The sequence below is a fragment of the Spea bombifrons genome, chromosome 9 (genome assembly GCF_027358695.1).
Source record: "Spea bombifrons isolate aSpeBom1 chromosome 9, aSpeBom1.2.pri, whole genome shotgun sequence".
NCBI classification, from domain to species: Eukaryota; Metazoa; Chordata; class Amphibia; order Anura; family Pelobatidae; genus Spea; species Spea bombifrons.
The window spans coordinates 40,051,586-40,067,637 of record NC_071095.1 but is presented as its reverse complement, the minus strand read 5'-3'; the positions used below and the strand labels follow the sequence as shown (position 1 = coordinate 40,067,637).

General features: G+C 44.4%; 1 protein-coding gene across 3 annotated transcripts; it reads right to left on the bottom strand.

Annotated features, from left to right (window-relative positions):
* Window positions 1-13,796: 13,796 nt before the first annotated feature.
* Window positions 13,797-15,679, bottom strand: LOC128504675 (zymogen granule membrane protein 16-like). 3 transcript variants are annotated; one of them, XM_053474824.1, is made up of 4 exons: window positions 15,676-15,679; window positions 15,280-15,323; window positions 15,030-15,162; window positions 13,797-14,694 (listed from the first exon to the last, which is right to left on the bottom strand). In XM_053474824.1, exons 2-4 carry the CDS (start codon window positions 15,320-15,322, stop codon window positions 14,370-14,372), a joined length of 501 nt encoding a protein of 166 aa, XP_053330799.1. In that variant the 5' UTR covers window position 15,323; window positions 15,676-15,679; the 3' UTR covers window positions 13,797-14,369. The 3 variants fall into 3 exon arrangements, with proteins under 3 accessions (XP_053330799.1, XP_053330797.1, XP_053330798.1); XM_053474822.1 differs by lacking the exon at window positions 15,676-15,679 and adding an exon at window positions 15,531-15,669; XM_053474823.1 differs by lacking the exon at window positions 15,676-15,679 and adding an exon at window positions 15,519-15,541.
* Between the last annotated feature and the right edge of the window lie 373 nt (window positions 15,680-16,052).

Sequence of the window (16,052 nt, the reverse complement as noted above, 5' to 3'; positions counted from 1 at the left end):
AAGTGAAAGAGGCACTTGATACATGCTGGGTATGTGGAGTAGCTCGGTAGTTGATTAGCATACCTGCGGAGAGTGTGGGAATGCTGCACGGGGATTAGCAGCGGGGTGGAAAGCCTCAATAAAAACACACACAAAAAATTCTAATCACACGTTCTAGATATGTGTATTTTGCCTTCAGTGGAATAACCCACTCCGATAACAGTGTGATATATTACTAAAGGGGTGGAAAGCCTCAATAAAAACACACACAAAAAATTCTAATCACACGTTCTAGATATGTGTATTTTGCCTTCGGTGGAATAACCCACTCCTATAACATTGTGATATATTACTAAAGAAATCGTTCAATCTGGAGGGAATCCGTTTTTAGCTGGTGGCCGTTAACATTTGCCTTTTGGATGCAGTATCTGTGAGAGAGGAAGCAGTTACCGGTATATAAAATGTATATTAAGATACTGGATCCAAACTCATCTGACTGACATCTGCCTCCTTCATCTGTTCATCTTGTCATCGAATTAAACGGCAATGGTGCATAAATCCCAGGGATGCTTTCTGGGACTCCATCCCTCTCTCATACCCATTTTCTGGGTATGAATCTATCACAGTGTACCGCAGCCCTAAAAGTCACAATAATGTGTGTAAAACAGCAGGAAATATGTATAGATAACATATAGAAATGCCTTATTCTGGCATGTAAACAAATATATATGTAAAACATCATTATTATTATCTTTTATTTATATAGCGCCAACAATTTACGCAGCGCTTAATACAATACATATATTCAAGGGGTATGACAAGATGAGAATTGACAGACTAACCCAAACCGGTACATTAGGTGGAGAGAGCCCTGCGAGCAAGCTTACAGTCTTGAGGGATGGTAAATGTTTTGTACTCGTGTGTCTCACCACACCCTTTAAATCAATATTAGCTGCGGAGCTCGTGTGGGAAGTGTACTTAAGTACACATCCTGATTTCGGAGGAGACAAGCAGGTGGAGAAGTCCCATACACTGTTCTGCAAATAAAATACATTGGCATCTATGTAAACTCCAATATACATTAAAATAAAGAAATACATGGATATTAGAGTGTCCATTTAAGATACTATAGCAACCTAGTCTGAGTAGACCATGTATTTCACTATTAGAGGGACGTTCTAGTGCCCCAGCGTGCCCACTCAACAATAAATGCATATGGAAGTCCTTTGCTTAGAGCAGTCAATCAATGTCAGGAAAGCACTCCCTTTCAAATCTATGGGAGCGCTTTCTGTTAATGTGCACAGAGTGTTCGCCAAACCAGTAATAAGGCTGACTGACAATAAGTATATCCATTATGAAGATTATGCTTTACTTTTTTCATTCTCTTCTGCTTTTGCTCAACTTCTTCTCTTATTGCTCCACATTTATCTTGGGAGTTTTTACATTAGAATGTAACCTTCAACTTCCTTTACCCCAAGAATTGTGTGTCTTCTGTTCTTACATTTATTTTTCTTCTAACACTTTATGGCATATACAAAAAAGAACCTACATACAATATTTTGTCCCTGCAACATTTCTGCAGGAATACTTGGGACTTGCTCTCATCACCAATCTGTATTGGATATATTTGTATCTCCTGTGGCTGCAGCTTCCTCTTTTCACTTAATGATAAGAAACACTATGACATTTTGTCCTCGATATGCTTTAGTCACTTTGCTTTGTTTGTTAAACTTATGTTTCATTATTTATTATAATTTTTCTCTGGTTTTTCTCCTCTCTTTCTGAAACATAATTCTACTTTGTATCCTTGTGACTGGTAATTTCCTGTTTTCTTGTAAAATCGAGTATAGTTCTTCTCCTACTCCATAGAAAAGACAGGGGGCTATTTTGGGGTGATAGCCATGGACCCCTTTAGTCCTGGGGTTTTCATAATAAAGGTCCAAAATGTTATTTTTTGTAATTTTTACCATCAGGAAAATTTAACACCGTAACAGTCAGCAGCAGCCATGGCACCAGGATTTAAATGTCCGTAAGAGCGACTATATTGGTCACCGGCAGGGGGCTTGCCTGGCATCAACCATTGAAGAGCAGCTGCCCTTCATTGTTGGATGCCAGAGGAGCCCCCTGCTGGCGACCAATAGAGTCCCTCTTACAGACCTTTAAAATTTAAATCATGGCACCGAAGCCATTGGTCTCCACAGGCAAAGTTGCTCCGAGGTGTACCTTGCCCTGCTTTTTGCCAGGGGGACTAAAATCCCTGTTCCTCCCAGGCCAAGTTGCTCAGCCTTTGGTGCCAGGATTCAAATTTTAATGGTCTGTAAGAGGGACTCTATTGGTCGCCAGCAGGGGGCTCCTCTGGTATCAACCAACCAGAAGGCTTGTTTTTCCCTCAGAAATCTCATGGTGCTGCCACAACCACAAGGGATTCTGGGTAGGCGCATGCAAATCAGTATACATATATATACCGTATATTCCGGCGTATAAGACGACTTTTTAACCCCCAAAAATCTTCTTAAAAGTGGGGGGTCGTCTTATACGCCGGGTACTTACCAAGCCGGAGGTTCCCACGAAGCCACCAATCTCTCTAATCACTACGCGCCGGCTATTGATCCCGAGCGCAGGGATGCCGTCATGTCCCGGCGCCCGGCATCAATTGCCGGCGCGTAGTGATGAGGGAGCAGGGAAGCCCGAGGTCTGGCACTTGAGACCTCGGCTTCCCTGCTCTCTAATCACTAGGCGCCGGCTATTGATGTCGAGCGCAGGGATGACGTCATGTCCCGGCGCCCGGCATCAATAGCCGGCGCGTAGTGATTAGAGAGCAGGGAAGCCGAGGTCTGAAGTGCCAGACATCGGGCTCCCAACAACTGGATAGAAGAAAGAAGACAGAAGATAAGGTAAGAGATGGGGAGAAAGGGACAAAGGGGGGAGAAATATATATATATATATATATATATATATATATATATATATATATATATACACACACACACACACACACACACACACACACACACACACACACACTGGTGTGTATATATATATATATATATATATATACACACACACACACACACTGGTGTGTATATATATATATATATATATACACACACTGGTGTGTATATATATATATATATATACACACACACACACGTGTGTGTGTGTATATATAAATATATACATACGTGTGTGTGTGTGTGTGTGTGTGTGTGTATATATATATATATATATATATATATATATATATACATATACATGTACATGTGTGTGTAAAGGCAGGGGTGTGTGGTGAGGGCAGTGTATAAATGTGTATGTATGGACAGGCATATGTGTAGATATATATATAGATATATATATTATATATGTGTGTGTGTGTGTGTAAGGGCAGTGCATGTATGTATATGTCAGCAAATCAACCAGCAAATCACCGGTAAGGTACATCGCTTGCCGTGATTGGCTGGTTGTTGTACGCTGGGTAGAGGGGTAGTCTTATACGGCGAGTATAGTCCAAACTCTATATTTGGACTGTAAAAGTTGGGGGTCGTCTTATACGCCCAGTCGTCTTATACGCCGGAATATACGGTATATAAAAAGTTTTTATGAGCAAGTCTTACAATTAGCGCTATATCTTCACAATACTTGTCGCATGGAAAGAGTTAAAATATTGGCATTTTCAATGCCCATGGGGTGCCTAGTTTTAAAAAATTTAACTATGTATGATTTGATGGGGTAAATCGAATTGGCCGGCTTCAAAGATGTCCCAAATATGGGACGTGGGCACAGACTGACCAGATGTCCAAATGCCAAAAAATGCACACCTCACAAAGGTGGCCTTTTACCTCCCAAATAACAAACAAAACCATGCATGGGGGGTATCGCTGTACTCAGGAGATGTTGCTGAACACATATTGAGGTGTGTGACACGGACACATACCAGGAGCAGTTAACTCATACCTGAAGTAAAATGCGTGTGGAAAAAAACACACAAGAAAATACTACAACAAACTGTAACAAAGGCTGGTGGTAAAATGTGTGCATGGAAAAAGTTAAAATTTGAAATTCCTAGGGGTGTATATTTTTCAAAAATATATGGTTTGATGGGGTAAACTGAATTGGCCGAGTTCAAAGATATCCCAAATAGGATATGTGGGCAGAATTTTTTACATGTCAAAATTCCAATTCCAAAAGGCATATCATGGGATAGAGTGGCATATAGGGGGGTATAAGACATTTCTGGAGGCAGAGTGGCATTTAGGGGGTTAAAAGGCATTTCTAGAAGCAGAGTGGCAAATAGGGGGTTAAAAGGTATATCATGGGGCACTCTGCCTCCAGAAAAGCCTTATGCCCCCCCGAATTACCACTGCTTCTGACTCTCTGGTGTCTGGTGGGGGTAGCGGGTGGAGGCCGGCGTTCATGAAATAAAAGGGGCCTTCTCCGGCCGCCGGCACCTAATGAAATTAAAGGGGCCGATGTGCACTCACCGCGCGGCCCAATGGCCGTGCCTCAGCTCTTCGTCCCACCCCTTTTAAGACGTGGGACGTAGTGCTGAGGCACGGCCATTGAGCGGCGCGGTGAGTGCACGTTCGCCCCTTTAATTTCATTAGGTGCCGGCGGCCGGAGAAGGCGGCTTTCAATCCCGCTCGCAGCTGCTCAGCGGCTGTTTTGAATGTTGGTCTGCCAGCCCATGAGGTGTCTAAAAATATTTGGTTTGATGGGGTAAATTGCATTGGAAGGCTTCAAAGATGTCCCAAATACCACATGAGGCAGAAAAAATGGTTTGAAATAGCAAAACACTACTTGTAATTATTGCCCAATAACTTGCAGAAATAAGCAAAAAAAACATAAAATCATTGGATATTTCTAAATTCAGGACAAATAGTAGAATCTATTAGGTTTTGCAGATGAGTAAAATATTTTTAAAATAAAAGGGAGAAAAGTCCTTTTTTAACAAAAAATCACATTTTATCATTTTTTTTCTTTATAGTAACTTAGATGATATGATGAAAATAATTAGACTTGGGCACCAGGGGGCTCTTCGTGTTCGTCTTCGTGCTCGTCTTCGGGGAAAAAAAACCTTCGTATTCCGCGAATATTCGCCCGTTCCTGTCTTCTCTTCGGGCGAATATTCGTGGACATTCTTCGTGCTCGTTAAATCTTCGTTTCCTTCCCGGTTGCCTAGCAGGGGTTAATACGGGGTTAACAACACATTGGAGCAGCAGCAGCTGCCGTGAAGGAACGTGTGTGCAACTCTATTGGTCGTTTCGGCAGGGGGCTGGTCTGGCATCAACGAGTGAATTGCAGAACGCACTTCATTCGTTGATGGCAGGCCAGCCCCCTGCCGAAACGACCAATAGAGTTGCACACACGTACTGAGGTGTACTGTACACAAAATGCTCCAAGGAACTTGGCCTCCGTTTATCATACACAATCACACATCCATAGATGTTTAATAAAAGAATAGGGATTATTTTAAATTTTTATATTGATTTTGGACCACTTGTAATACATGCCTAACATTTGCTACCTATTTACAATGGCATACTTTGCAACAACCCAACTTTTACTGGACAGGACTGGAAAAAAGCAGGACTGTCCACCAAAATCTTGGGTGTGTTGGCAGGTATGCGGATGGAAAAATGTTGGACAAGAACTAAAAAATAGCTTAGGGTTAATGTACGGTTATGTTTAAGATTAGTAGCAGTGCACTGCTTTGGTTAAAGATGTATTATGTCTAAATAATAATTTAATTTTAATTTTAATGGGTTTTAAAAAAAAAATTAGGGGTTTATTTAAATATATTTTAAAGTTAGATTTATTATTTAGTACTTTATTATATTTATTTAATGTTTATACTAGTGCTACCTACCGACCTATAACTACCAACGTGTATTTGCATACCTAGTTTAGCTAAATTAGATGGGACAGGACTAGAAAAAAGCAGGACTGTCCCTGAAAAAGTTGGGTCTGTTGGCAGGTATGTGGATGGAAAAATGTTGAAAAGAAGGCCAGGACAAATAACAAGAGGAAACGTCCTTGTGATTTGTGCATTGTACGTGTATGTGTTATGTGTGTTATGTGTGTTGTCACTTGTCACTGTGTTATATGTGTTATGTGTGTTATGTGTTATGTCACTGTGTTATTTGTGTTATTGTGTGTGTTATGTTTGGTTGGTTGGTTGTGTTTCAGAAGGAAAATAATGAAATGGAAATGGAAAAGGAAATGGAAAAGGCGAATGAGTGGGCAATTGGCGACCCACTCACCTGTTTCACCCCAGAGCAAAGCATCCAAACACTGTCAGTCCTAGACGTTTGGCAGCGGACTTCCAGAACTCAGACACAAGGCCATAGCGTAAGCTGGCCACTCCGGCGGAGGTAGCAGGCGTTGCTACACCGCAAACAGACGCAGCCAGGGGGAGAAACTGCCCTTACCACTAGGGACATTTTGGGCATGACTCTAGCCAGGAAGCGAACTGGCAGAGAAGAGATGCTGGCACCACCACCACCAGCAGCAGCATTGAAAAATGGGAAAGGCGAATGAGTGGGCAATTGGCGACCCACTCACCTGTTTCACCCCAGGGCAAAGCACCCAAACACTGTCAGTCTTAGACGTTTGGCAGCAGACTTCCAGAGCTCAGACACTAGGCCCTAGCGTAAGCTGGCCACTCCGGCGGAGGTAGCAGGCGTTGCCATACCGCAGACAGAGGCAGCCAGGGGGGAGAAACTGCCCTTACCATTAGGGACATTTGAGGCATGACACTAGCCAGGAAGCGAACTGGCATCGAAGAGACACTGGCACCACCACCAGCAGCAGCAGAATTGGGAAAGGCGAATGAGTGGGCAATTGGCGACCCACTCACCTGTTTCACCCCAGGGCAAAGCACCCACACACTGTCAGTCTTAGACGTTTGGCAGCAGACTTCCAGAGCTCAGACACTAGGCCCTAGCACAAGCTGGCCACTCCGGCGGAGGTAGCAGGCGTTGCCACACCGCAGACAGAGGCAGCCAGGGGGGAGAAACTGCCCTTACCATTAGGGACATTTCAGGCATGACACTAGCCAGGAAGCGAACTGGCATCGAAGAGACGCTGGCACCACCAGCAGCATTGGGAAAGGCGAATGAGTGGGCAATTGATGACCCACTCACCTGTTTCACCCCAGGGCAAAGCACCCAAACAGTCAGTCCTAGACGTTTGGCAGCAGACTTCCAGAGCTCAGACACTAGGCCCTAGCGTAAGCTGGCCACTCCGGCGGAGGTAGGAGGCGTTGCCACACCGCAGACAGAGGCAGCCAGGGGGGAGAAACTGCCCTTACCATTAGGGACATTTCAGGCATGACACTAGCCAGGAAGCGAACTGGCATCGAAGAGACACTGGCACCACCACCAGCAGCAGCAGCAGCAGAATTGGGAAAGGCGAATGAGTGGGCAATTGGCGACCCACTCACCTGTTTCACCCCAGGGCAAAGCACCCAAACACTGTCAGTCCTAGACGTTTGGCAGGGGACTTCCAGAGCTCAGACACAAGGCCCTAGCGTAAGCTGGCCACTCCGGCGGAGGTAGCAGGCGTTGCCACACCGCAGACAGAGGCAGCCAGGGGGGAGAAACTGCCCTTACCACTAGGGACATTTTGGGCATGACTCTAGCCAGGAAGCGAACTGGCACAGAAGAGATGCTGGCACCACCACCACCAGCAGCAGCATTGAAAAATGGGAAAGGCGAATGAGTGGGCAATTGGCGACCCACTCACCTGTTTCACCCCAGGGCAAAGCACCCAAACACTGTCAGTCCTAGACGTTTGGCAGCGGACTTCCAGAGCTCAGACACAAGGCCCTAGCGTAAGCTGGCCACTCCGGCGGAGGTAGCAGGCGTTGCCACACCGCAGACAGAGGCAGCCAGGGGGGAGAAACTGCCCTTACCACTAGGGACATTTTGGGCATGACTCTAGCCAGGAAGCGAACTGGCATCGAAGAGACGCTGGCACCACCACCATCAGCAGCAGCAGCAGCAGCATTGGAAAAGGCGAATGAGTGGGCAATTGACAACCCGCTCACCTGTTTCACCCCAGGGCAAAGTATCCAAAGACTGTCAGTCCTTGGCGTTTGGGAGCAGACTTCCAGAACTCAGACACTAGGCCCTAGCGTAAATTGGCTACACCGGCGGAGGTAGCAGGCATTGCCACACCGCAGCAAGTGCAACCAGGGGGAGAAACTACCCTCTCCATTAGGGACATTTGAGGCATGATTTCAGCCAGGAAGCGAACTGGCAAAAGATGCTGGCACCACCACCAGCAGCAGCGTTGGAAACGGAAAAAAGTAAATGAGTGGGCAATTGACGACCCGCTCACCTGTTTCACCCCAGGGCAAAGCATCCGAAGACTGTTAGTCCTTGGCATTTGGGAGCGGACTTCCAGAACTCAGACACTAGGCCCTAGCGTAAATTGGCTACACCGGCGGAGGCAGCAGACGTTGCCACACCACAAACATGTGCAACCAGGGGGAGAAACTACCTTAAACATTACAGAGAAAAAAAATTTACTTTCCAAGCTAAGAGCTGGGTAACCCAACTTGGGCAGATTGAATTTAAGGAAGGCAATCTGCTCCATCAGATGAGGTGCCATGCGTGAGCGCTGTGGACTCAGTATGTTTCCAGTCATAGAAAACACGCGCTCACTTTGAACAGTGGTTGGCGGACATGATAGTAGCTGCTGCGCAACCCATGAGAGTGCAGGCCACACACTCTTCTTTTCATCCCAGTAGCTAAGAGGATCAACATTAGGCGCAGAAGGAACTTCACAGAGGTAAAGTTTGACCATTTCAGCAGCACTACTCTCCTTTCTGCTGCTAGCTCTGTCAGATGGTCCAACTATACTCCCAAGTGCCTCTTCCCAAAACGCAGCTGCTCCACTCAGCTGTATTGTGCTGCTTGTGGCACTGCTGCTGATGCTGTTGCTAGGAGTAGCAGACCACATCATCTCTTCCTCCTCCTGCACCTCTCCCTCCTCGGACAGCATTCCCATTTTACGCTGCCAGTCACGCACCTTGTTGACCAATTGCTCCCGGTAGCTACTGAGAACATTAAATTTCAAAGCTAGCTTTCCCTTAATTCTTGGATCGCAAAGGCACACTAGCATCATTTCGGGACTCTCTTCCATTCGTTTGCGAAGGTGTACTTTTAGCAGATCCTTCAGCTTCCTGACTATGGCTGCTACGTCAGGATGTAGAGTGCCACCTTGAACAGCCTCACGGTTTCTAAGGAACACATCCATCTTGCTGCCTAGATGGGAGAACACTGGGATTACCTGGGCCAGACTGGCAGTGTTTGAGCTTAAATTTTCTGTGGCATCCCTGAATGGTTTAAGGACTGCCACTAGCTGGGCGATCACTGTCCAATCCTCCCTATTCAATGGAGAGGTAATCCCAATATTGTGCTCTGAGGCAAGATTATGGATTGCCCTCTGCTGCTCCAAAATCCTCTCCAGCATGTCTAATGTGGAGTTCCACCGTGTACTGACATCCTGACGTACGCAGTGTACGGGAAGACCTGACCTCTCTTGCTCTTCCCTCAAAAGTTGGCTAGCCTTAACACTATGGTGAAAGTGCCCAGCGATCTTTCTGCAGCGGGACAGAACTACTGCTGCCACATTAGTTCCTTCTGACATTGCTGCCTTCACTACAAGATGGATGATGTGGGCTGCACAGCGCACACCAACAATATGACCATCTCGCAGCGCTTTCACCATATTGGCACCTCCGTCAGTTACCACAAAACCAACTTCAACATTGGTGCCCGCCTCTGCTCCCACCCAAAGGCTAAACATTTTCCTCATTGCATGCAGAATATTTTGGGAAGTGTGCTTTTCATCCATCACTTCTGCATGGAGAAGGAAAGATCGGTAGCCTGCTGCAGCAGCTTCCTTAGACACACCGGGCTGCCACCAGTGTGCTGTCAAAGAAAGAAAGGCATGCTGGCCGCTAGGTGCACTCCACAAATCTGTAGTGAAATGAACAGACTGACCAGCAGCCTTGGAAAGCTCCTCTTTCACTGCTGCAACACAGGACCGATACAATGAGGGGACAATGTTCCTGCTGAAAGTGGAACGTGACGGAACTGTATATTGTGGAGCCACAGCCGCCATCAATTGTTTGAAAGGCTCCCCTTCGATCATAGAGAAGGATGCCCCTCCAACAGCAATGAACTGACCAATCAGTCGCGTTACTTTATTGGCCTGCTGTTTGGGCATTGACCTTTTGGATTGGAATGCCACAAATTGTTCCAGGGTGGGCTGGACATGCAGTGCTCCAACCTGCCTTGGTCTCTGGCTGCCAGCACTAGCTGCTGCTGCTGCTGCTGCTATTGGCTCAGAAGAAGAAGCTGTTGGGGGTTTTCCACGGCCACCAGCTATGCTGCCTGCACTAAGTTTTACTTCTGCATCTTTCCCCAATAGCACAGCGTTGTGTTGAGTGCTGAGGTGATTCTTAATGCTAGCACTGGTAAAATGGCCAGACACTTTCCCTCTGCTTATTAGCTTCCCACAATGTTTGCACTTTCCATAGCACCCTTCTTCAACATTTTCAAAGTGCTCCCAAATTGGGGCGCGCATAGCCTTGGAGTGTGCCTTGGGTGCTGCTCGTACTGCTCGGGGTGGATGAACAGAGGCAGAACTAGTGGTGGTGGGACTGGTGGTAACAGTACTGGCCATAGTGGGACTGCTAATTGCTTTAGATTTGCTAGGTTTTGCTGCTGCTGCTGGTGGTGGTGGTGGTGATGGTGATGATCGTAGCGGAGAAGGTGGAGGCTCAGGGGAAAATTGTGCACTAGTCATTTGGACACTGCTCCCTGAGGAATCTGATTCCTGACCACTCACCTCCTCTACTTCCTCTGGCTCATAGTCTAGCTCTTCATTAGCCAGATCGAATGGAATTCCTGCTAGGCTGGAGCTAAGACTGATATCGTCGTGAGACTCGTGACTAGTAGTAGTGCGAGCAGGAAGAATAGACTCTGCACTTGGCCTCTCAGTCTCAGGCTCCTCTGCTACCTCGCTAGGTGGAGTTCCACTATGTGTAGCCCTCTCTCTAACTGTCTTTACAAACATTTTGGGCGCAGCACTAGTGGTGGTAGAGGCGGTAGAGGTGGGGGTGGTGGTGGTTTTCCCTACAAAGGAATGAGATCGCTTTGGTTTGGGACCCCTCTGAGTCTTGCTGCTAATTTGGCTCTGCTTGGTACCATGCATGCTGCTTGTGGATGGGGAAGATGCTGCTTGGCAAAAGGCACTTCTTTTTAGTCACTGGGCTGGTAGTACTTGTGCTACCCTTTAACTTTGAACGTGCTTCTGGTGCTTTAGGCTTTCCGTAAAAAACCATAGAGCTTGTGGGCCTAGCCGCACTACTACTGCCTGCTTTTGGTGCCTTTCCTTTACTTGATGATCCTTCAAGCAATGCTTCCCCAAATGATAAGCGAGAGCTTGGCCTACTTGGCCGACTAGACTGACGCAAAGGCTGCATCTTAGAACTGGTGGTGGTGCTGGTGGTGGTGGTGGTGGTAGATGGAGCTTGTCCCTCCTTAGTCCCAAAAGGAGGATCCATTTCAAATTTTGTGTTGTGTGTGTAGTGTAGTGTAGTGTAGTGTAGTGTTTAAAAAACTATAAAAAAAAAATAAAAAAATAAAAATAAAAAAAGGAAAAACGAATTAAAGACAAAAAAATTAGAGGAAGTTCTCTTCAGTGCTACTGCCTAAAAAGTAAAACTATGCACTACTGCACTGTGCTGTTGTGTGCAATCTGCCAAAGTGCTAAAGTTATTTAAATTATTAACTCAAGATTAACTATTTAATAACTAGCAGTATTTTATTTTTAATTTGAATTTACACGGGTCTGAGAGCTTAGCCTACTACTATGCTAGCCTAAAGCTATATTTCCTTACTATAAGTCTACCTCTAGGCAGACGCTCTCAAACCCACTAAGCTAAAGTGAAGTTAAATCAGATTCAGTATATGATTTATTAATTAATATTAAGTTATATAATATTAATAGATTAGAAATAATTTACTTATATATTATGTAGTATAGATAGAAGAATATAGATTATGAATTAGAATTTAGAATTAGAATTACTTATATTATAGATTATGAATTAGAATTTATATTGTTATATATTATTTATAATATATGATAGATTAAGATTAAAGAAGATTAGAATTATTTTAGTACTACAGCTGGTAGCTTGAAGCTTTGCTTAGTACAGCTCATCACAGTCAATTTTTCTTGAAAAGAATTAGAAATAAAATAAAATGTCACAGCAAAACAGTTAGCTTCACTGCTTGCTGCACTCACTAGCCCAACAAGTTCACTTCACTGATGGACTGAGGTGAGAAAAACACTAAGGGTACTTTTAATAAAATTGAAATAAAATGTAAAATAAATGAGAAAATCTTTGCAAAACAGTTAACGTCACTGCTTGCTGATCAAAAAATAAAACACAGCACTTATGCAGCTGCACTCACTAGCCCAACAAGTTCACTTCACTGATGGACTGAGGTGAGCAAAACAAATGAAATAAAATGAAAGATTAATTAAGAAAAATTGACTTGGTCTCTTACTGTTGCTAAAACAAAGCACAAACTATAGAGCTGCAGCACCAGTACTAATAAGATTAGCTGAACTATACGCTAGTAGTAATTAATTAATATTATTACTTTTATTTATAGCTAATTTAATTAACTATTAAGACAAGAAAGAATTATAGAATTATTGATATTACTGATTTTAGATTAGACACTAGTAGATATCTTGAATGTCTACAGTACACTCTACACTAGTATACTATTACTAACTATAACTGACAAATATATATATATAATTTTATAATGAATTCAATTATTAATTATATTAATTAATATTACTGATTTTAAATTAGACACTAGTAGATGAATGTCTACAGTACACTCTACACTAGTATGACTGACAAATATATATATATATATAATGAACTATTAAATTATAGATTCTATTAAATTATTATTTATAAATTCTATTTAATTTATTTAAGCAGGACAGGCAATAGGCACTAGTGCCAGCCCAGGGCAAGGGCACCCCAGTGCCACTGAGGCACTGGGTGCACTGTCAACTCAACAGCACTTACACTACAGTTGATGACAAATTAAATTTAAAAAAAATTAAATTAATCAAATTATTATTGTTAATTATATTAAGTAGCACTGAAGTGAGGATGAAGTACACTGTGAGAAATGGCAGGCTAAGGCTTACCAGTCTCACACAGAACAGAACATTCTATCTCTGGAACGCTCGGATGCAGCACAGCAGCGTTGCCAATGGATCTCTCAGGCAAGCTCTGGTCTTATAAAGGCGCCTTCAGAATTCAAAAAACAGCAACACAGGCATTGGACAAGACCCTTAGCGTGACGTCACAAGAGTGAGCTGATTGGACAGATGAGATCAGCTCACTCCTGTTTGAAATTTTGGCGGCTGCGCGGCAAAAACGAAGACGATCACGAAGAATCTTCGATTCTTCGTGGTTCTGAGTCTTCGTCTTCTCCTACGTTTTGCCGGCACTGTATTCTCTTCGGCATGTCTTCGGAACGAACAACAAAACGGCCTCTTCGTGCTCGTTTTCATGTTCGCCCGAAGACGAATGCGCAAGTCTAAAAATAATGGCATCTAAAGAAAGCCCTGGTTGTCCTGAAAAAAACAATATTTAATGTCTATGAGTGCACAAAATGAGAAGAAAATTACAGGTAAACAGCAACACTGAAAAATGTTAAAAGAGCCTTTGTCCCAAAGTATACTACGAGTAAGAAACAGTCTTGTCATTAAGGTGTTAAATTCTTTAATCTCTAATGATATAAAATAACAAAATTGAAATGAGAAAGAAACAATGACAAACAAGGCTGGATTTAGTCTCTTAGCTTTGCTGACATATTCTAAATTCTTATGATCAGTAACACCTAACGTCATATCCTGGAGCTCAGCATCACAAGCATTCAGTGTTATGGAGTGCTGAAGCAGACATCTGAAAGAACAGACCTCGTGCTTCCTTAATTTTGGGCCAGTTAGAGGAAAATCCATAATCTCCACAGCCAGCCCTGCACCCAACACCTTCAATTCCAGATTTTCTGTGACATGTCCTGGGACACAGAAAGCACCAGGACAATCATTAGTTTAAAATACAATCAGGTCAAAGGTGTTAATGTTGCAGGTTTTATTTCAGCAGAGGAGCTACGGTTGTTTACAGAGTTGGGATATGGGGCACAGACAGGAGAATAACCTTGCGCTTGTCCAGTGTGCGACACTCTGCACATTGTGATGGAATTGGGGCACTGCTGGAAGTGCAGTGATAAATTGCAGGGGATTAGGGTTGGAGGAGCAATGCTTTGCAGTTACTTTTATTCGCCCTTACAGTGCACGCAGCTACTGATGGGATGGTCCCAGTGGAAGCCGATAGCGTCGATGATAGAACCTGAGCTGCCACTGAAGAAGCGCAGTACAGTGCTGGGGTAAAGGGGTACGGCGTTAAAGCTGGTCCCATAATCTTTGCCAAATGGAAACCGACGGCCCTTATCAGTAACAAACTCCAGCTTTCTGACGTAGCTCGAGTACTTCCCTGACACTTGGATCACGGATTCGCCCGGGTGCAGGAAAATCTCCTCCATATCTCCAGAAGATCCCCCCACGTACTGTGACCATGTTGTGCCATATCGGATCTGCAAGCTATGGAGGCAAAAAAGAGAACAGTTACCAGATCTCACCAGTCTGACCCAAGATCCTCAATAGTCTAAGACCAGAGTACCACCAACACTTGACTACCATCTGATCCTCACTAGTCTGGCACCGGAGCCTAATCAGAGTGACACCAGATCCTCCCCAGAATGTCAGACTTGCTGCAGCTCACTGTTTATTAAATAAAACCCAAAGCGTCCACATCCTGTCCTGAGGAACCTGCAGAATATGGTTGCTTGGCCTACAGAGCACACAGTGGGTGGCAGGATGTGGAACAATGCGATACATGTATTCAACAATCTAACGTTATATAGCTATGATCTTACCCCACAATGTAGTTTCTGTTGACGCGCACTCGCAGGGCTGTGATTGGTCCATCCAGTTGGTTCCCAGAGTGTGAGAAGCGCTTACCGCCACCTCCGCCATACTCTCCAGAGAAAGAGACACTGCGTGGCTGGGCTGGGGACAACAAGGCAAATGGATACACAAACAGATAGACAGTTGGATAAACAGTTAGACAAATGGATAGACAGACAGACATACAGATGGATACACAGATAGACAGACATCACTCACCTGCAATGACGCAGAAAACACTCAGCAGGATCCAGAGGAACATTCTGCAACACAATGCAGAGTATTACGCCCACCATACCCTGCAGAGTTTCACAGTGACCCTACCCTGCAGACCAGTATGCCCACCATAATCTGTAGAGTATAACACCAACCATACCCTGTGGACTCTCACACCCACCTGACCCTGCAGAGTATCAAACCCACCATACCCTGATAGTACTGACTGTGCTGCGCAATACCTCTTTCCTTACATTATAAACCTTTTCCATACACCAACCAATGGAAGCTCTTCAGTTCCCCATCCTGTAGAGCCTTGCACTATGGCTAGCTTGCAGGCTGCTGCACCTTTGCAGGGCATTGCATCCCAGTACATAGCAGAGCATCTCAGGTACTTACATGTCAGAGGATTTGATGTGTGGGATAAGTTTGGGGTTGGGACTGTATATACAGCTCAGGGCAGGTTTATGACAGTCCCCTCCTTATTAGCAAACAGCCCTCACAGGGGCAGACAGCTGTGGGGCAAGAAGAGAGGTCAAACAGGTTTATTGGCAATGCCTTCCTCTCCATCACTGATCAAGTTCTTATCATTGTTTGTTCTTTACTAAATATAACTGCACTATTACTGAGCGTCAGCTCCTCCAGTGTATTAATTTATCATATAAAGGTTTAGTTGCCCAACTGCCAGTTATATAGATCACTGCTATGTAATTTTCATGGATGTTTGGTCCTCTGACAGCCCTCTTGTATAGTTCCATCTTAACAGAATGGGTCTT